Source organism: Anas acuta, chromosome 3, assembly GCF_963932015.1.
Source record: "Anas acuta chromosome 3, bAnaAcu1.1, whole genome shotgun sequence".
Classification (NCBI taxonomy): domain Eukaryota; kingdom Metazoa; phylum Chordata; class Aves; order Anseriformes; family Anatidae; genus Anas; species Anas acuta.
Window position 1 is genome coordinate 19,803,137 of NC_088981.1, and position 22,815 is coordinate 19,825,951.

Genomic DNA, 22,815 nt, shown 5'->3' on the forward strand with positions numbered 1-22,815 from the left:
TGATCCTTCAGCCTCGGAGTATGCATTCCAATTATGGATTGACAATTTTCATTTTATCTTTCATTGGTGACTCAATCACCAGTATTTTAGTAGTACTAATATTAAAATCGTTATCTACAGCTCTGCCACTTTCTACCCCATCCAGAATTGTACCAACAAAAAACATTCCTTATTGCATGTGTCAGTAGAGCTCTATCAACCTATTAATGATGTATCAGGACAGAATAAGTGTATCTTGGCAGGAGAGTAGGAGAACCTGAGAGTTCAGGATTACAAATATAGATTCTGCTAAAAACTAAAGTAATTAACAAATAATTAATCTTTGTTCTTTTTACATGGAAAGGTGTAACAAGTGACTCTTGTGCTGCAAATGAGTTTCAAACAATAAAATATAATAAAAGGATCGTAGTCATATTTGAAAATATACAGAGAACGATTGCTTTCTTGCTGCATAATGACTGTTTTCCCCAAATCATAGAAAAATCAGATCCAACTCAAGATTGCTATAGTAACATGAAGAGACAAGTATTAAGGATTCAACAAGCTGCTTTTTAGCAGCTAAAACAGTTACATAAAATAGACTTGCCAAAATTAATTGAAACAAAAGGCCTGAAAGTACATTTTAGATCATCTCATAACAATGCACATTTTCTCTCTGCCCCCTCCATTTAAAATACAGCACAACCACTGATTCTGAATTTTCCTGAACTACTTGTAATCATGTAAATTAGGGATGAGATGTAATGTCAAATGAAACGTCCCTCCTGAATAAAGTCTCTGTGCTTCACTAGTCAAAGAATAAGCAGATACCTGTGCAAATGAAGGGAGCTGTTACTAATGTACAATGATTAACCCTGTATTACACTATCAGCTGTAGATTAAATTCTGGTCTTTTTAATTGCCTATATGTGAAGAATTTTGCACCACTTTGCACTGCTCAATTCTGGTACTTGTAAGTCATTCCCAAATGTAATGCAAGAATACATTGGTTCTACAACACTTGAACAGCTCTGCTGGGACTAGGAGGTTGAAATCCATCTCCTTGTCTTCGTGATGATTTACATAAGAAGAAAGCAATTACTCTTGCCCTCTGAATGCCTCACCACAGAAGTTCCATGTATCCAGTAAGGGGAATCATACAGTTTTCGCAAATACATTCTCATCTTTTCTTTCAAGGATTAGTTTTTCTTCATGGTCAAGGATCAACATAATAGTCTTTGACTCCATTTGTATTCCTTTCAATCACCTTACCTCAACCCCTTCCCTCCTCTGCGTCTTGCTTTCTTCCTTCTATCACAACCTCCTTTAGAAAGTTATTCAACTACTCCTTTGTATTATAATTCTCCAACATTCTTTACAATTATAATTCACTCATTTTCAATTTTCCTGTTTTGTTTTAAAAAAGAAAAAACAACCAACATTAGCTGCTTTCCTCCAGAGTTACTAAGCATCTCAGCAGCAAAGCTTTGCAGTAGATACAAGCCATTAACTGAACACAAACCAAAACTTGACATCAAAGGACTGTGTTTTGGTAACTTATCCTTGGAAAAAGCTAAAGGAAAAAGTTTTTGCAATCACTCCCTCAACCACATTTTATTGCAGATGGGTCAGGAGAAGATCAGGGAAGACTGCTCAGAAAGTTCCCAGTGGTTTCCTGTGCATCTAAGTGCACATTACACACTTTGAAATTGAACTCAGAAGGGCCTGGGAGATTACTGATCAAGAGCAAAAATGAGGACGTCAACAAGCACAATTTATGGAGAAGGATAAAAACTCTTCAAACACAAAAGTAGTCTTGAAATTTAAGAAAAAGAGTGGTAATCCAGTTTACTGACCTGTTACATGTTATGGGAGATCAAAAAAGTAGCACAAACAAAATACTGTACAATATTCAGTTAGCCCTGCAGAGATTGAAGAACAATGCAAAAAAATTAAATTACAGACATGATACATGAACAGGTCTTGGAGCAATTGTTCTTCCGATAATCCAGGAAATCAGGCCGACACAGGGCTAATTATTCCGGGGGGGTGAGCAGGGGGGGCAGACCATGGGACATAGCTACATACTGTATACTGGAAAACTGGAAAAGGCAACATGGTATTTCTGGAAGGAAATCTCAAGCTCCAACTTTGAGTATCTTCAACAAGTTAGAATGTATGTGGATAGGCAAGGTGCGAGGCCTGACCAATATTCTGGTTTTCCAGAAAGGTTTCAAATAGGTAGAGATTGAACAACCACACTTCGCAAAAGACAGAAGTTTAGGTAACTCCAAACACCTCTGCAACTTAACATTTTGTACAGTCTTGAAAACAGTGTTGAGGTGAAGAAGGTTGTAGTTAATACATCCAGGCAGTAAAAGTCAAGCTTGCTTCAAATTTACAACAGAATCTCTAAATATTTAAGAAACAAGCAATAGACTAGCAAACTAAAAGTGTTGATAACCACAAAGTAATTGACATGAGAAAATTATTCTCAGCTATGTAAACATAACATTAAATTCTGAGCTTCTACTGCTCAGAAAAGGTGTTCTTAAGAGTTACCATAGAAAGTAAACCACTAATGAACAAAATACTCAATGGCAGTCAAAGAGAGAAAGGAATGAGGAACAAATCCATAAAGCTTCATAGTACAACTACAGAAATTTATGGTACATAGTGTCTAGAATGACAAGAGAGTTCTGACACTTTCGTACCCAAAACTGCAATAGCACAACACAAAATTTCAGAAAAGATCAGTGAGGATGACTGAACTGCAGAATGACTTCAGTATAAGGACAAATCAAACTAGGAATACAAATTAAAACAAACTGTAACAACCTGTGATTGAGTTCAACAGCCAGAATCTCAAACAATACGAGAACAATAAATAGAAAGTGACCCACAAAAGAAATTATCCAAAAGAATTTAGCAAACAGCCTGTTTAAAATACCAAACAGCTTCACACAGGCATAATTACATATGAAGAACACACTTCACAGAATCACAGAATTGTCTAGGTTGGAAGAGACCTTAAGATCATCGAGCCTAACCTCTGACCTAACACTAACAGTCCTCCACTAAACCATATTGCTCAGTTCAACATCTAAATGTCTTTTAAAAAGACCTCCAGGGATGGTGACTCCACCACTTCCCTGGGCAGCCCGTTCCAATGCCTCACAACCCTCTCAGTAAAGAAGTTCTTCCTAATATCCAACCTAAAACTCCCCTGGCGCAACTTTAGCCCATTCCCCCTCGTCCTGTCACCAGGCATGTGGGAGAACAGACCATCCCCCACCTCGCTACAGCCTCCTTTAAGGTACCCGTAGAGAGCGATAAGGTTGCCCCTGAGCCTCCTTTTCTCCAGGCTGAACAAGCCCAGCTCCCTCAGCCGCTCCTCGTAGGACTTGTTCTCCAGACCCCTCACCAGCTTCGTCGCCCTTCTCTGGACTCTTTCAAGCATCTCAATGTCCTTCTTGTAGCGAGGGGCCCAAAAGTGAATGCAGTACTCGAGGTGTGGCCTCACCAGAGCCGAGTACAGGGGGACAATCACTTCCCTAGACCTGCTGGCCATACTGCTTCTTATGCAAGCCAGGATGCTGTTGGCCTTCTTGGCCACCTGAGCACACTGCTGGCTCATATTCAGCCGACTATCCACCAATACTCCCAGGTCCTTCTCTGCCTGGCAGCTTCCACAGAGTAACAGGGACACCAAAAATATAAACTAGAAAAAAAGAATGAGACTACTAAACTAAATGTAAGTCAGTCAGTGGCTATTCTACTCAGCCTAACTTAAGACACTTCAAAGCCATGGGTTGTTGGAGAAGAGGTCAGGTATGTATATGAAGAAAGCTGTTTCGGGACGTCTGCTCTTTCACATTCAAAGACAGAATATCTAGATGGACTGTCAAAACAACACAGCAGTTCTTACACAATGCAAAAATTATGGTATTACTGAGCTTAGGTATTGGGATGAGATACATGGACAGGAGTGTTTTCCTTATCTTCCATCCCAGCTGTTCAGCATCAGGAAATAATCTTTGCTTCCATGAGAAAATTATATATGCAAAGACTTACCTGATTTTCTTTTTTCTGTGAACTGCCACTTAACATGTATGGATTTTGCATTGTACAGAACCTACACATGCAATTTATGTCACCTTCCACTTGCTGCATGCAAGAAATGCATGTGAAAGTGTTGACACAAATAATGGAGGCTGCATAAGGGACAATCTGAAAGTTTTATCTTTCACTTTTTCAGACTTCTGACTTTTGTCTTTAAGCTAGAAAAACCGGAGCCAAATGTAGTAATTACTTTTTAATACTTTACTTATTGATTTAAATAACCAGGAAAAGACATTGCTCTATTTGGCCACACTCATTAAGTTTTTAAGACTTACCAAGAAAGTTTCAAGTTTCTTGTGAAAATTTCTACTTAGCAACTGGCATAGCATAAAGAAGGACAGTGGTTCACTACACATGATCCACCTTTACCAGCAAAGAATTTCAAGCCAGTTGCCAGTTTTCTGCTTGTGCACTGTGCACACTGAGAACTACCAGTGACAGGATCTTCCATCTGCACTGCAACTGTTACATGCTTAACAGTGATAGTCTAGTGTACAACTTCATGCTTGGTCTCCTCAAAAAGGAATCAAATTCAAGCATATCAGAAGTGCTCTTCTGAGTATAACACAAGACTAAATATAAACAGAAGGCTAACCTACATAAAAATGAACTCTTCGTGTACACAAAATGGGAGATGTAGATGTACCCTGTGAGTGTTATCTCCATGTTTTATACCAACATCCATATCAAGTACACATGGCTACTTCAAGTCTCTCAGTTTGCTCCCTGTACAACCCAAGGGTACATAAAGTACAAAAGGAAGAGCAGTTATAAATCTGCAGAAGAGTACCTGAAGTTTGGAATACACTTAAACACATATTTAAGTACAATGCTTATAGGAGATGAATTCAGAATTAGGGGCTTTCTAGGTCAAACACTTTTTTTTTTCGATTGTTTCCCTCAGTATGACTCAATATTTCTAGCAATCTGTAAACAGTTGATTCCAAAGATCATAATTTGATTGATAGGATGCTGTTAACCATGCATCTATTACTCTGTGCTTTTAATACTAGTTAAACAATTCCTATTATGAGTTTGAACACTTGAAGAATTTAAAAAAAAAAAAACAAAACTTTCAAAACAGTCTCCTCTTAGAAGCGTGCAAGCTACTTCCACATGGTATAGCATACATTTTATATTCTTATGCTGCCGCCAAGGTTTTATCTGCAACAAAATGCCAAAAAACCTTAGCAACTGCAGGACGTTTAAAAATTTGAGTAGAGGAAAAAAAAAAGGCAGCAAATCATTCTTAATGTAGTGTTTCTGTTATTAAAATACAATTTAATTGGCTGCCACTTTTTCCTGAAATAAGGAAACAAAGTGCTTGTAACACAAATTGAAACGGCGGAATTCAAATCTCATCTCAAACTCTCCAGACAAATCAGGCATAGCTTCTGCAAACCAGTCAGTACTACCGACTCCAAGCACTGGTCATACAAAGGCTTGATAACATTGTATGTATGACATATAATCTGTGCAAACTTCAGTAAGTTTTGCTTTTGCAACTGAAAAATTATTTGCCATTTCCAGAGCAGTAGTCAAGACAGCACTGATGAAAGCATCTATTTTTGCCATTTCTTGAAATTAAAATCCTGGCTTATATGAAGTTCCTTGTCTTGTGTTCCCAGGCAGCTGTTAGACTGTACATCTAAATATGCAGATATGCAGGAACTTCGCTGAATTCAAGCAAAAAAGGATGTGGATGTTTTAAGATACAATATAAATGGAGAGAAAATAAGAGGCACCTCGGAAATCTGTTTCCTAATGAGCTGAAGTTATAACAAAGCTTTCAACTCAACACAGTCTGCATTCTAGTACCTATGACCCAAGAGAAGAGGCAAGCACCACAATAGGACTTCTGGAGGCAGTACAGCAAGTTACTTGTTTGTATCAATGAACCCTGAGACTGGAAGTTCAGCAGCAGTTCTGAATAGGCTGAAACCGTAGCAGATTAAATGACAAGCCAGTTGCCAAGAGAGCTATGCTTGTTGTTTCTATGAACAGTTCTCTAAATAGGTGACCAAGTACTTTTATAGACTGTTGTCTATTGGAAGCATAGCACCAACTATACGTTGAAATATTTTCAACACAGAACTGTAATTAGTAGACAAAAAGCCCTAATATGTAGAATTCATGCAAACTCTCCCCTCCCTTTTTGGGACTGACAAACTGTTCCTAATGGATAGTAAGGGATGACTTCAAGTGGGAGATCAAAGTGGTCCGTTAAATTAAAATGCTTTCTTGCTTTCCTACAATTTTGCTAAACATGGGGAATATCCCATTTAAAACAGCTCATATTTAGTAATATATACACAGAGCATGCCTAGAGTAAATGTTTTCCTCCCTGCTTTTAAGTCTCAGGTTCTTTGCTTTTAACATAAATTTCAAAAAGTATTCAAAAACTTGTGTAGAAAATAAAAGGATTTCACAAATTGGAAAGGACAAGTTTTCTCTTGATAGTCAAACAGTTATGATGTAAAGCGGTCTCATTAAATCATAAGTACTTTAACCTTTTCTTTAAAGAACTGGAAGATTTAAAGATTTATAAAGAATTTTTGCCTAAACTAGGAAATGACTCATATTTGACATGTATTGAAATGATAATGCTGATTTCAGTAGGCACTCTAAGAGCCTTTTGCTCCCAGGAGAGTAATTCAGTCATGGTTACCTCTCTGCATTTAGATTTTAAACTTACTTTCTAAAGCTTTTAATGTGCTATAGTCTGCCAAAACATGGCAGAGTTACATAGATATGATCAGGCAAAATAAAGGCTAGTAAAAAGATTATTTTTATAATTGCAGACACTAAATATGAAACAAATACATCAATCTGACATGTTCTCAGAGAATCTCCTGTTTCAGCAGCTTTGGATGTATCTGAAAATTCATGTTTAAATTCCACTCTTCTTAGCTAGTTAAATAAATTCTGAAGAATCAAAGGGAAAGTGAGAGACCCTTAACAGTGAATCTGAAGAAAAATACATAATGGAGCTGCTGTTACTAAGCGGCACAGATCTGATACTGTTATCACTATGTACAGATAATGAGGTACACAACTAGCCTTAATCACACACTGCTAAGCTTTAATTTTTTTTAATTCTTTAAAAGTTCATTTTCTAAGACATCAGTTTTCCTGATGCTTTTCTTTAGTGTATATTGGATTAACTTAATGCTATGTGTTCTTTACTCCACTGTGTACCTTCAAACAGTTTTTGATAATACAGACCTAAAAAGTAGGGTGACAAATGTAATTAAATCAAGATCAAACACAGGACACAAACTTTCAGAAACCTCAAGGATTTGATCCTCACCTACTGAAATCAACTAGAGAAGTGCCAGAAATTTCAAGGAAACAAGATCCACCTGTTATATATCGCAAAGCCAAAAGATAAGCTCCTTTACAAACCATAAGCAGTGGAAAATAAAGGCAGGTGTCATTACAGAAAAATAAATCCTATTAATTGAAGAGCATAAAATGTGGTAAAATTCACTTTTTTTTTTTTTTTTTTTGCAAATCCCCTTCAACTTACCTCAGCACAAATACTCAAGGATGCCTTTTCTCAATTTTTTATGGGGTATAAAGAGCAAACAAATTGATAGCCAATAGCTCTGTCAGCAACATACTACATATTAAGACTGCATAAACTATTTAAAAGTATGAAGTTATTCTCAGACCAATGCCATCTAGTCTCAAGTAGTTTTTTTCCACAGTACATCTGAAGACTATTAGTGCCTCATGCCCAACATACTGCTGGAAGCAGTTGTTACAATAATTTTGCAAGAAAAGGGAAAAAATATCCCCAGTCCACCTACATAACAAGGCAGGGATACAAATTTCCTTCTTCTCGTGTTGGACATACATGATTTAGTTTATGACTGTTACTGAGTTTAAAAAATAACTTTATTTTCATCCCTGCTATTCTGATCAGAAGCCTTTTTTTTTTTTTTCAGAAAGTCTGCTGTAATAAAACAGACTCATTTTCCAGCTTGAATGGTTCCTTCTTCTGCCTGGTGTTTACTCTCCAACAGATTTAGAGAAGAAAACTGTATGTCTTCCTACGCTTCACTATCATTAAAAAACTCCTAAAAAAAGGTTCTCCAACTCATCTGCAAGGCCTGCACAGAGCCTTTCACTATCATCATGTCTAGTATCTCTGTTCTGAATTACATTTCCTAAATAGGAAGGCCTGAAACCGCACACATTTTTGTGAAACCTCAGAGACTGGAGTAGCAGCAGTGATGCTTTTCCGTCACAACTGGAAGTCTCTCCAGATGCACCGCCCCAAAACAAGCTTTTTTAAGGGCCACATCAGGACAGTAATCCATCATCACCACCTGGGACTATTACTTCAGCCACTTCGAATATTTAACTACTTAGCAAAAGATTTTGAGTCATTTCAAATATGTTACTTTGCATTTTATAATACCAAATTTTATTTTGTGAGCGTTACCCTAATCCTTTCTGTCATTCCATTTTTCTTATAGGTGACATCTTGCTGTTTGTCTTTCTGATAATGCCTCTTCACACAATGTTACCAGCTTGAATCAGTACACTCAATACTTCTGCCAAGATCATTAATGAAAATGTAATACAAGGCTGGTCCAAAGAATGATTTTCAAAGAATTGAACTGTATTTTTTTCCAGAGATTACACCTTCCTTTGAGCAGTATCTACCACTGCCTCTCTCCACAAACATTTCCTTTGACCCTACAGCTTCTCACAGGGTATCACATCAATGCTATACTGAACTCCAGATAGAAAGAAATCTGACAGATTTACTTTGCCTGAAAATCAGTTCTCATTAAAAAGAGCTAAGAGGTTAGACAGTGATGAGTTATCTTCAGTAAATCCATGTTGCATTTTATCCCCATTTTCCGTTTATCTTCACATCTTTATTCCTCAAAAAAATCTTCTCAAAATCCTCATACGCCAGTGTGCCAAGACAAATAGTTTCTGTTGCCAAGAACCTTTTTCTCTTCCTGTTAGTACTGACTCTAGCTGCAACAGTCAACTCCCTTCCTAGCAGCCCATACAGTGCCATGTTCTGGATTTGTGGCTGCAAGAGCGTTAATAGCACACTAATGTTTTAGGTAGTGCTTGAACAGTGTCAAGCCTCTCTTTTCCCACTCTGCTCCCCCCCCCCCCGTTCCACCCCAACCATATAACACCACACTTAATAAACTGGAGTAGAAGTATTTAATGGAGATGGAGTTTTGCCAGTGCACAAAAACTCCCAATGCAAAGCATTTATTGCTTATATAGCTCCACCTCTGACTTGGCAGATTACCATACAACTATTTGACAGTGACATATTTATGCCTAAGTTCTTTCAGAACTCTCAGACCACCTGATTGTATCAGCATGTACACAAGAAGCTTGCAAATTGGTATTTCTACCTCTTTATGATCACTTCTGTTTCCATGCTTTCATTTCTGTTAAACAGCTTGATTTGCTCATGACTGTTATCAATATCCCTACACGGAAGCAAAGTATTCAGTTTGGTGATGTTATTCAAATCATCCTTAATCTTAAGCACATCTTCACTGCATGCATGTCTTGTCTTCTTATACAAAAGATCTTCATAACCTTTTTTTTTTTTTTTAACCATTTAACAGTTGTTAAAGTCTGATTCAGCTCAACTTCCTTACAGCTTTATTTCTATTCCTATATAGCTTTCTCTGCAAATTTCCTTCCCCACTCCCCTGTGCCTGTAGACTCAGCCATCTCTAATTGCAAAGGTGCTTATTCACTCAGAAGTCTGAGTGCTGTATTTCCATTTTTTCCCTTCTTAAGGACAGAGATTCCTCTTCATACCATCATTTTTGTTTTGAAGAACCTTCAAGGCCTTTTCTCCATTCAATCTCTAGATTCCTCAGTTTACCTTGTTTTATTAAAGTAGATCTATTTGCTTGCTCTTTTTGAAACACAAAAATGCAGTTACTGAACCATTTCTTGTTATTCTATTTAAACTGAACACTCAACAGAATGTTATTTCTGAGACCAACATCTCTAATAAGGCCCTCGTCACTTAACAAGTCTGGTATCCAGACTTTCTACTTTGGTGACTTGATGATGATTCACACAGAATGCAGGAAACTGCATTTGGGGCCTGCTCTTGTTAGTAGAGCTTCAATTTCCCAGCCATAACTGGAGAATAAGTCTCTGCAAAAACACAGTTCTTAGCAGTAGTTCTCTCTAATGAATTACACATCTAAATCCAAACCTGAGGACTTAAAATCCTAGAGTACTTCAGTAGAATTCATTTACTAGCCTTCTTCTCCCCTAGAATTATTTTATTCCAAAAAGAAATTCTTTTTAGTCTATGCTGCCCTTTCTTCTTTCCTTCCCTCTTATCATTTAATTACTATTTGGTGTTATTCCACCATTTAGCTTTCATTTTTATCGCTCCTGAATAGCTCGCTTGCTCCTACAGCTGAATTCCAAAGATACATGCCATCCTATCACATTTCTGCTCTGAGTTCAGTTTCACATCTGCCACCAGAACTTCAGGCTCCTCTGGCAGGAGCCTGAAATGTTAGTCTGTCACCTAACATTTATGTACAAATATTATAGTTTTTCCTACTAACCACACGAACTCCACTGTTTTCAGATTCCTAGCTGCACTGACTTCTTGGCTTTGGGGACCTTTGGCCTGAATCCCTTTCATATATTTCTCCTGTTCATCCAGAGACAGAGGAAGACCCTAGCTCCTCAGCAGGGGCCCTCTCTCTTGGGCCACTACAACACACACTCTTTTCGCAACCCACAACCAAACTGCCAAAAAAAAAAAAAAAAAACAACACACACAACAAGCAATTCACCAATGTGCCGTGAACACTGTTATCAAGACCAAATCTCCCAGTCTCCTTTAGCTGTTATTCCGGTCACCAACTTGGCATGCAAAGTGCCTTAATCCCCAACCCCTGTTTGCAACCCTGTCCAGAAGCAACAAGGACACTCATTCTATACCATCCAACCTCCCCCTGTCCAGCACCAGTGCACCATTACTAAAAGGACGCATCAATTGCCTCTGGGCCAGCCAACAAATATCGCTTTTTTTTTTTTTCCTCAAGATGGATCCCATTATACACCCCTCTTTACTGACTGTATCATTAAGTGCTGGCATTCACTAAAAAAGTTTTGTCCAGAATCAAACTTAGCCTGAATTAGACATATCTGTAACTGGTCTGCAGTCTCTGAGCAACAAGGTGTCATACCATAAGCCTCTTTTTGTCCTCTCTCCCAAAGAGGCACAGAACAACTAAACCAGACTCTAGTAGAAAGGGAGGCTATCTTGTCAAATATGCAATACTATGCATGGTTCTGAATAACACTTTGCAATACTCTGTGAAGAATATCTTTGTCAGGCTTACATCCAATATAATTTATGAGCCAACTATTTTGAGCCACATTTGTCACATGCATTTCCTACAAAGACGCATCACCATAGAATTAAGAGAAAACCTACATTGATGAAAAGTTTTGTAATCTCAGAGAATATAAGGAGCAAGTATGCTTTCTCTACTAGAAAAGTCAAGTATATTGAAGGCCAGGGATATTAATTGTAGGACTTAATGCTTCTAAGTTGAACTTTTGGGAAACAAAATTCTGACAGTCAGTATGGTAGGTGTCTACAATTCTGACATAAAGGTAAAACATTTTTATAATATACAAGGGAGATATTACCACACACATCTTCAGTTACCAATGGTAGCTGAATTATATTACCTAAAAATTTTTAGAAGTACATACTTTTTTTTAAAAAAGAAAAAAAAGATTTAAAGACTCTTAATACTTTGTTTTTACTATGGTTCATGCATAGAGAATATAATTCTTTTATGTAAAATTCTGTTTAGTATAGCAGCATCCCACCTCATCCCTCTTCCCCTCAGATTTGCTAGCTTCTAGGCATCCTGTCACACCAGATATGGCAATGCTGCTATTTACTCCTTTTTTATTACACTTTTCCTACATGTAGAAATTTCATTACTTCCATGAAAATATCCATTCCACATTTACAACCATCTTACCAGGAATAGCACTCAGTTGTCCCACAAAACATTCACAAACATTTTCTTTTAGACTAAGAATCATATCAAGCAAGTTGTCAAACAAGTCTGAATAGAACTTTTTTTTTTTTTAAACATAAAGACACGTCATCCAGCTCTGGTGAGATCTCCAACAAAAAACATCACCAGAGTTCTCTGACATGTGCAACTTCTGCAAAGTGCCTAAAAAAGTTGTTGAATCTACATTTCATTTGGTTAAACCAAATTTGGTTAAACTTGTGACTAGACATCACAGCCTCATATATAGCACTTCAGATCCCACAATTTCCTTTTTGTTTCTGTAGATTATATAGAAACTACACTGTTGACACCACATCTACCTTAAAACCAGCATGTTTGGAGATGGAAAAACACAAACCTAGCTAATTTACTAGCCACTGAGATCAGTCCTAGTGCTCGTCTTTGCTAGAAAACACAAGCTGTGCTCACAACAGTGGCACAGAACTCAGACCGCTAATCCTTTGTGGGTATTAGAGTCAGCTTTGTCTCAAGAGAAGTGGAAGTCTACACAGACTGATTTACTTGGAAAAGCCAATAGTAGTAAAGTCGCCCATGATTGCACTCTGCCACTGCTCCCCCTGGTGTCTTTACCCAAGATAGCTCACCTGTAGCACACACAAGGGTCTACTCCACAACACAAAGCCCACTCCCTCTGCGTGGTCATCACCTGGGGAGAAGGCTGGTTTAGTTAGAGAAGTTTGGAGAAGTAAAAAAAAAAAAAAAAAATCACACTTGTGCTAAGATCAGCCATTATATTTTCAGGTGTAAACTCCAGGCTGTCCCACTGCACTTAACTAAAATTACTAATTCCTGTAAAACCACACAGTATTTTGTGTTCAGGAGGCTTTTTCATCAGTTTATAGAGAAGGCTTCAATCTGCAAATGTCTGGGAACTATCTCATCATCAAATACTATTCTCATTAGAAGGCATAGCCACTTCCATATGAATGTTGCTTTTGCACATTTTTGTACAGTTCCTCTCATTTTCCATTTCTTTCTCCATTTATACAAAAAAAATGCTTATGGACAGTTGCTAAGAGTTTAAAAAAAAATTAAAGCTTTGCCTTAAGTTTAACAGCCATACCTAATGCTAAATGGATCATGCTGCAGCCACTATTATCTTTAATGGGAACCTAAATCCAACACCACCATAAATCATGGAACATAAGGTCTACATTGAGTTCAGAAACTTGGAAAAGGTATTAAGTCTGTAGTCCCTGTAAGGGTTTAGAAGCTACACTTCTTCACTCCTCTACGTATTGAACAACATTCCCCAAAGAAACAAAGGACTAAATTCTATAGAGTGCTTGAGGGTTCTTTGTAATGCAATTTAAAATGCCTGTGTGTATTTAAATCCAGCCCTTTCACTCTGCTATCCCAGGCTTTAGCAGTTTCTGAGACGAGTACAAAACGTGGCTGACAGCAACAGCAGTAATATAGCACCCTTGGAGTGTTTGAAGTGTAAAGTTCATTAGTTCTACCTTAAGGTCACTCTTCTAATCCAACAGCCAAAGTCTTATTCGCACTACCATGCTGTTATCCCAGAAAAAAAAGAAAACTGCAAAAAAAATCAAGACATCAGCTTAGATACTTCTTACGAGTGACAAGATCAGCACTAAAAATCCAAATCACAGTCAATACCTTTTAGCAAGTTTCAAGAAAGCAGGGAAACTATTCTTGATTGTGCTGTAAACCAAATGAAATTTAATAGGCCAGATAAAGGAAATGCAGGAAGGAGAAGATAAACATTTCAATACCTGATAATTGTGTTTTTTAATTATTAGTTGAACTTGGCTTACAAACAGAATTTACTAGAGCATCTGTTGGGAATTGCAAGGCATGCAAATAACTGAAAGCATTTTAATTTCTTCTGTATTTGTTTGCTGATTTTTAGTACATCGCTAAAATTTTAACAAACTCAATTTTACTTTACACTCAGTAGATGTTTGTACACTTATTAAAAGTATTATGTCAACAGAAGACATTTAGTACACAAGGATTGGATTTTAATGATTCTGAATTTATTTTTTAAAATAAAAGGTAATAGGTTCGTAACTAACTAGCTTGATTGATCCTAAATAAAACCTTATACATGGTTTACTTATATATTACTTATATGCACTGTAAGAAGCTTTAAGAATTAAATGGGACACACCTCTGTCAGATAAATACATTAGCATGTATAGATGAGGATGACATTACATTGTCCTTTTAGGGAATAATCTCAGAGACCCAGGACTTATTGCTAACATTAGAATAAGTAGTTTTCTTCACGCCAAATACTTGTGTTCTTAAGGGTAGGAATTTTCACTTATGTTTTCAGCAGAATGCACACAGCATTGCTTTCCAGTTCTAAATTAGTAACCACCTCAAGATGTGCTCCAAAATTAAGATCCTTACCTACAGACTCAAGAGTTTTCAGTTACATTCCCCAACTTACCCCTTCCTGTGAAGATATTTATACAGTTACACCATTCTCACACAAATGTTATATTTCAACAAACATTAAAAGGTTTTTACTTTTACTCACCTGCACACTAAGATGAATCCATTTCTTCACAAGAATTCTCCCCAGTGTCATTACTTTTATTGGTGGCTGCAAACCATTTACTGTGCGATAATAAAACATTGTTTCTTTCTCAGAGATTGTGAGTTTGAACACAGTCTGCCCATCAATAGCCTTTTCTATCACACACCTTTGGAAATAACGAAGAAAAACAACATAAGGTCAGAGGCACACATATATACACATTCTTGCCAAGGTGCTATCCTGTAAAGTGATGCTAACCAGAATGCATTAAAATAAACGTTAAAAATACAGCTCTTGAGAAGATGCTCAGTGACAGCAAAAGTCACAAGATGTACTAAGTGTAAAAGAACTTTAACAAACATATTTTCTGTCTGAACCTGCAACGTGAATATTTTTAATTTATAGTGCATTCAACCCCAGTTCACTTGGAGGTAAATGGGGGCCACTTCTCTCTTCAGGGTATCATGACAAAAACACAGTGGCTGGCCAGCACTGCACTTTTCTTACAAAGCTCCACAACACTGCATCCTGTTGAAGCACTTACACTTTTCTTAGTCTAACAAGGCAAACATAATACAACCACAAAAAGGAGTATGACTTTGGAAATAAGTCCCTTGTTTTTCCCTTGTTTTTCTACCAAAACTGTTCAGGTAAGGTAGCAACAACAGAAGCTTCCCCTGTACTTTCCCTCTGACACAGCCTCTCTCTAACCTAAGAGAACCAGAGCAAAGCCAGACAGCTATCTGGCCACTTGCTAGTTTGTTTTTCCCCATGGAGATTTTACATCAATATCAAATGTAAAGACTAAGAATACCATCTATAGCAACCCATGTTACATACCTAGCTATTCAAACACAATTAGTTTTGCCAAACTGATCACCGTGATGTCATAGGTCCTGAGAATGCATACAGGTTATATATGCTTTGAAACAGCAATGTATTTCATTTATTAATCCAATCATTACTACAAAAAAAAATATAAACTTTTGTGTTGCTTTTTCATCTGCTTGAGAAATACAGTCCGAACTTACCCATGAAAAGCCAAATGTGCTAAAATACTCTAGATTAAATTAGTGCATTAAATCACAAGAGAAGCATATAAAATCTCTATGAGACTAGGGTTTATTTAAGACGTATTTCAGAGAGAAAGAAACTTATCTACTGATAGACTTCACCTTTCTTCAGTCCTCACTGCTGTGCATTTAACAAAAGAAAATTATCAAAAATGCCATTCTTTAATACTGCCATTATTCACTAATTCATATTTAAACCCAAGAGAAATACTAATTAATTTTAACTGCTACCATTTTAGTCTACCGGAATGTTGTCCATAAAAAACAACTTGCAAAATGCAGATGCCTATTGTGTAAACCTTGCTAAAAACATGTTTCTTAATATTGCGTTGATTGGTCTTTTCAATATTTTGTTTGCCTGTAAACACACTAGTTTTGCTAGATAATAAATGTGAGGAAAGGCTCAGCTAAGTAGCAAAATATTTAGGAACTGGATTTACCCAGTTCCTGGATAAACAATAATTGGATAATCCAGTTATTTTGTTTATTTTAGTTATCTAAAGCAAACATCCCCACATTGTTTTTATCCCCAAAGGTGTCATGACTTTAAGAAGGCAAGTGACCTTGATGTACACCACTTTGAAAATTGGACAGAACAAATGTGGATTATGATTCACTAAAGAAAGAGAAAAATCAAGAGGCAGAAAACAGAGGAGGAGGGGGAAAAACAGCACTAACATAGGTGATAGAGGTATAGGCATTACTTCCGACTAGTAGTGCTGTTTTCCATTACAGTCATGATTACAGAGAACCCACTGTTCTTTGTGAAGTTTCCGACTTCTGCTAACCTGCAATCCCGCAAAGCCAATACCTGACTATGTAGTTCTTGATGATGGGGTTGTAGGGAGAACAACCAAACCACGAAAATCTGCTTGGGCAACTTTCAACGTGAAAAACATTATATAGAATATTTCAGGGAGAATCTAACAGGGAGACAACTGATTCCCACACATTAACTGGAGCAAATGGGAACATCTGCATAGGTTCAAAATGCAACATATCATATCTGAAGGTGACATCCCCCTTCAGCATAGTTACTAATGTAAAATATCTGAATTGATATACAACAATGGATACAATTGTAGTCCTTTACATAAAAGAAATTTAAACAAACAAACATCTCCTGCCCACTTCTCAGTCAGGCCATTCCACCAGGCCCTTTTGTGTGTAGAAGGTCCCAGCTCCTTTCTCTCCCACGTCTGTTATTTTCTGGTCATCTAAATTTCAGTTAGCCTGGCTCATACTAAATTGATATAACCTGCCTGTAATGACTACTCATATATGATAAGCTTCTACTCATATCCTTATCCTATTTTATTTCCAAGGGTTATCGCCATATACTCTTTCCCATATTATGCTAAATTCCATGCACAGGCTTACTGCAAGCTTTTAGATTAACTGATGAGCACATGCAGTATGAGAGGAAGCATGGTAAAGAACACAGTTCAGCAAGAATAGGTTTGCTCACTTACTGCACACACTGCCTAAAGGGAAATAATTTTAAAGGCTGGAGATACAAATGTCAGTGTTTTCTCACTGTTTTCTTGCTTTTCTTTAAGACCTCCAATATGTGGTAACTTCAAAGCATACCTACAAATATCTATACATCTTTCTTGGAAAAACATTAGCACTCCAATATAAATGCATAACAACCTGACTTTTCTCTTTGTATGGAAGTTTCTTTCCTAGCATCATGTAAGAAACATTGGTATATAAAACTGAAGAAGAAAATCCTCAGTATCTTCAGTTAAACACACATATTTGCTCCCTGCATTGTCACAACCTTTAAAAGGCACTCAAACTTTCAATCCTCACATCAGTATCTCTCACTTCAACCGACACAGTAACTTCTAGCAAAAACCCTTGCTGTTCTCTTACATGGGCACATGCCTAGCAGATACTAGTCTTTATAATGAGGCAACTGGGATATTATAAGTCAGAAATTTACATTCAGCACAAAAAAAAAGCACTTTATGGCATGTCTAAAAAAATGTGGGTCTGCTGTACTTGATGTAAGTGTACGTCATCGGTAAGCAAACTGGATGCTATCATTGTCATTTCTACCTGTAGAGTATTGGCAAACTCAAAAGGCAGAAGAATGAAGCAATCTATTACAAAAAAAAAAAAAAATTACCTTTTAAAGTGATCTATAAAACCCACTGAACAGGAATATGTACATTGTGTAGTTATTAACACAGCAGCAATAGAAGAGTAGTGCTTTACACAAGTCCACGGATAATCAGACATTGGGAGAGTATAGTTTCTGCATAGCACTTAACCATTTGGAACTAAGCACATACATTTCATTGTTTTAGGATCTATGCAAGAACAGCCTATTCCACTGAAAAAAAAAAAAAAGAGTTTTCACAGATTTCCAGATTTCACTCAACACATCACCACAACATGTTGCTTGGAAATTAGCAGAACATTTTTGCTTCAAACTAAGCATATGCTCTGCTGAACAAGAACCTGATAGGCCTGCATATGTGTGGGCATGAACTTATGACAAAAGACAACCCCAGGCATGGACTCTCTGATGTTCAAGGTTCAAACATTTAGGAAACACAGTCTATAAAAGACACTAGGCCAAAGCTCCAGAGACAGCTTTACACATACCTTCATCTGAGCTGCTTTAACTAAAGCTCAAGCTGAAGTCACTTTTGCCCTCCAGATCTCATTTATTTCCCCTCAATAACCACAATTACAGCAGGCTATTAATTCACACATTTATATTGTTTCTGATGATTTTCACACCCTTAAACGGCTTGGTGTTTCACAGTAGAATGCAAAATAAGAATCAAAATGCTACGTAGAGAACACCATTATTTTAATTCTAGGGTAAGTTAAAAGAATAAGTGCAAAAATATTTCTGATATATACTCTGAAATGTATTACAACTTGCGTGTTTCTGCATTACCAGGGCAAGGCATAGGAGGCTCTGCATTTTATGATAGATAGATGGAACTCTTTTTGTAGGATCTGTAATGCAGTTTTCCAAAAATGCAAAGTTTTTCATTATAGTAAGGCCCAGTCAAGCTGAAAGACCACTCCAGCTGTCATATTTGCTAGAAATGTGACCTGTAGGCACACGAGAGGGAACACCTAGTAAAACTTCATTAACAAAAGATTCTACTACACAAACTGCTAGAGTAGTAATATGATTGTTAATTCAGTTAAGATTGCCCATATCTCCCAGAAAAAAAAAAAAAAATGTATATATGTGTGTGTGTGTGTGTATATATATATATATATATATATGAGATGGTTAGTAATCTATAGCTCTAAAATATTCATTTTGGGAATTAACTTAATCGTGGATTTTTCCTAATTTTTTATGAAGTAAAATTGCACTGGGAGATTACTAAATTTTTAGTTTTTTTTTCCATCACAAAAGAAGCAACATCCCTGACATTTTTCTAGCAGCTTGCAGAAGAACGAATGTGAACTACAAATACAAATTCGTATTTTTAAGAAAATCCATGTGTGTTATATGTGAATAGTTCCCACTGCACTACCATCTGAGTCAACGCTACTAAAACTAAGCCTACTCATCCTGACATTTACAAAGACTCCAACCTAAATACAGCTTTAAAACATCATAGTTTCTCACTGTACCTTTTTAAAATTTTAAATAGCTTGCTAATAATGATCATGACTGCAATGATCAATTTTTTTAAGAGCACCAGGAAAGTAAACACCTTCAATACTACTTACATTACACCTTCTTGCTCAGGTTTCAACCATACAGTTAACGTAAATGAAGCTGTCAGCCTCAGTAAACGGGGAGTAGAGAAGCAATCCTTGTGATTATGAAAAATAAAACTTGAAGCATTGCTGAAGGACCCCGGATGCAAGTCCTTGTTGTCCTCTGTGACACAGGTACCAAGACCTTCAGGAAGAAGCAGTTTGTAGGAAGAAGGTAATGACCTGTACGGGCATTCTTGAACACAAAACCTCTGGGTGCAAGACATAATACTTTCAACAGCTACTGAGCTATGACAAAAAGTACTTCGGTCTGGCAGCCCACAGGTGGCTTGAGTTGGCACAACTGACACATTCTTGAAAGCTCCCACATTTTCAAGTCTAGGGAAATGTCCCTGAGAGCTGACCAACACAAAGGAGTCATAATAAGTTAAGATTAATGTTTCAATAGCATGAAACAAGACACGACACCTCAAGGAAAGAGCCCAGCAATTCATGTTTACAAAAAAGCTCCTCCTGATTAAATCATCTGTAAATAAATAATGATGTCCATGTTGGTAGCAATGTCCTCAGGTGGTGCACTTTAAGAGTTTATGTAGCGTTTCATCTCCAAAACACCAATGCAAGGACTCAGTAGCAGGGGACATCTATGTCTTCTGGCCAGCAAAAAGCACATGGATGACAGCTGGAATCTGTAAACCAATGAAAACAGATACAGTCTGTGGGAAGAACGTGACGTTTCTCACCAACAGAGGCGATACCCCACTAGGGACTTAAAAGACCTGAATACTTCCCCCAACATTCAGTCAGCAGGGCAACCTGCACACCCTGGCTAGTTCTCTAAACAAGGCTAGGTGGCCTTGGCCTGCTCGAGGCTGCACAGGTTCATGGCCACACGCGGTTTAATCCAGATCCGCTGTGGCATACAAAGCGGACACACAGCTTTGTACCTTAGGGTGATGAGTGCCAACTACAGCACCAAACCCCATCACGCAAGCCAGGCACACTGCATATCTTTGCTCATGGTTTCAAGCCAGTTCACTGAATTTCACGTTTAAACCCCCCAGCGCTTACCTCAGCTTTACACCGCTAGCTGTAAGCTGCTCGGCCTCATCCCGCTCAGTGCTATTTTAGGGTCACCGCTCCTCCAGCTCCCAAGCCTGCCTGCACCCCGCCACACCACCCAGCCCGCCACACGCCCAGCACCCTGCTCAGCCCTCCGTAAAGCCGCTTAATGCCGCACTCCCCATCTGTCCCGTGCGGGTCTAATGGCAGACACCCGCCCTGACATCCACCGGCAGGCACCCCGGCTGCCCATAAATAAGTGGATTTCCCGTTATTTACCTCGCCCGGAGGGAGAGGCAAGGAGGGCAGCCGCCTCAGCAGCGCCGCGGCCTCCCCGCTTGGCACCTACCGCCCTCTGAGGCACCAGCACCCGGGCTCCTTGCTCCCCCTGCCCGGCTCTCAGCTGTTACACACACACTGCCCTCCCCCAGGGCTTTAAAGAAAAAAAAAAAAAAAAAGAAAGCAGCTCTCGGGAAGCCGTGGCACTGCCACTATGAAATATTTAACACGGCCCTTGGCAGTGAGCCGCCTCCTCAGGGGTGCTGGCAGCCTGAGGCATAAGCAACAAGTCCATCATCTCTTCCCCTTTTTCACTGCTTTTAGGGTTGGCCAAGAGCATAAACCTGTATTTCAGTGAATTCATACAATTTTACCAGCATTTAGAACACCATCAACTGTCATAACCTTTGATGTTACAGCTCTGATGAGTTTCAGCATTTTGTCCTGTCCATGCTAGATGCACAGCCTGCATTAAACTACCAGGAGCTGCATTAAGATCCAAAGGTGCATGGAACATGCCTACACCAACCTTTAGTGTAGGGACTTTAAAAACACAGTGTGGTTACAGTAATAGCTTTCCTCAAAGTAAGCATAAAGAAGATACATTGTCAGGACCTTCAGACGTAGGCATAAACCTCATTTCTCTTTGGTATGGCTATGCAAAGCAAAAGAAATACAAAACTGTCATCAATAAGCTAAGCATGAGCTGCAATAGGTTGTTCATATGTATTTCTGGACAAAGGAGCTCCAACTAATACAGACCCATAGCACATATAAGTTTTATTTTTACTATTGGAGTTGTATGAGCTATGTGACTAGTATCTTTCCTGACCATTTCATTGAAATAGCTTCCAGTAAATAATCTCCTTAGTATGTTTGGATTTCTAGAAGCCACAGTGTCAAAACTCTTCAGCAACTTAAAAAAAAAAAAAATGATAAATGTTAAAATACATTAGGAGTTAAGACAGAAACAAGTCCTTCATCCTACAACAAGGAAGTTACTCAATCATTCCTGGAACATCTGTGTTAATACAGGTCCTTTTCCTAAAGTCAAAAGATTATTAGGAATTCCTAATAAAGTCATTTTGTAGAGTTTTCATGTTTTGCTCAAGTCCTCTGGTCAAAATTATCTAACCTAAAATATTCAGATATAAGAAAATAATAAATAATAAAAATAATTAAAAAAATGAGTTCCCTCCTAATTTCTGATACAAGTCCCTCACCATCTCTCCTGTGGACCCCCTTCAGGTACAAGAAGTCCACTAAGAGGTCTCCCCATCACAATCCCTTTCAAATAGTATTTTAATTAGTAGTGAACAAAGTCATGACAACTAATTGCCGTAAGTTTTGCCTTCTGCTGATAAGTATCTTGAAAAACTGAAGATTTTTTTGGTATATCCAAAGACTGTTTCATTTTTTCAAATATTTTATATCAATATTCTCTTGTATGTGTGCAGTGTTGACCAGTCACTTGCTACTGTTTTGGGTGTTTTGTGCAGTGGCCTATGTAGACTAACCCACACAGCGCAACTTTCAAAGATTAGGCTCAAGCATACAATTCAAAATTCATTTTCAGTGAATATTCATAAATATTAGTTTTTATGAGTGCTTTTTCTCATAAAACTATACCATTTGAATATTTGCAGGAAATTAACATAAAAGATCCATTTGCATAGCCAAGTCAATATTTATTTCAAATTTAACTGTCTAGCAAAATTATTTTTTCCAATATTTTGCAAGTAATAATAAAACTACAGTACAAGTACATTTTAATAGCTGGAGGGGAGTTGATCATGACAACCCAGAAATAATTAACAACTTATGTTTTAAAGGGGAGGAAATTCTGTATAAGCCAGTGAAATAAATATTAGAGTAAAATTTTCTGAAAGCACAGGAGGAGGTGGCAAGTATTTTATAGAGCTGTTAAGAGCCTTTTAACAGCTTTAGAAGTACAGTACATCACATAGCTTATTTTAGCACCAAAACTTTCTTTGTT

The 22,815-nt window shown here is 37.7% G+C and overlaps 1 protein-coding gene across 2 annotated transcripts in view; it reads right to left on the reverse strand.

The window, feature by feature from the left end:
• Positions 1–22,815, reverse strand: part of USH2A (usherin) — a 404,558-nt gene that overhangs the window by 365,586 nt on the left and 16,157 nt on the right. For both annotated transcript variants that reach the window (XM_068675985.1, XM_068675984.1), the window contains exons 2-3: positions 19,488–20,167; positions 14,701–14,866 (exon numbers count right to left, since the gene is read on the reverse strand). In XM_068675985.1, coding sequence (XP_068532086.1) covers positions 14,701–14,866; positions 19,488–19,972 — 651 coding nt within the window. In that variant the 5' untranslated portion in view covers positions 19,973–20,167. The remainder of the gene's footprint in view (positions 1–14,700; positions 14,867–19,487; positions 20,168–22,815) is intronic.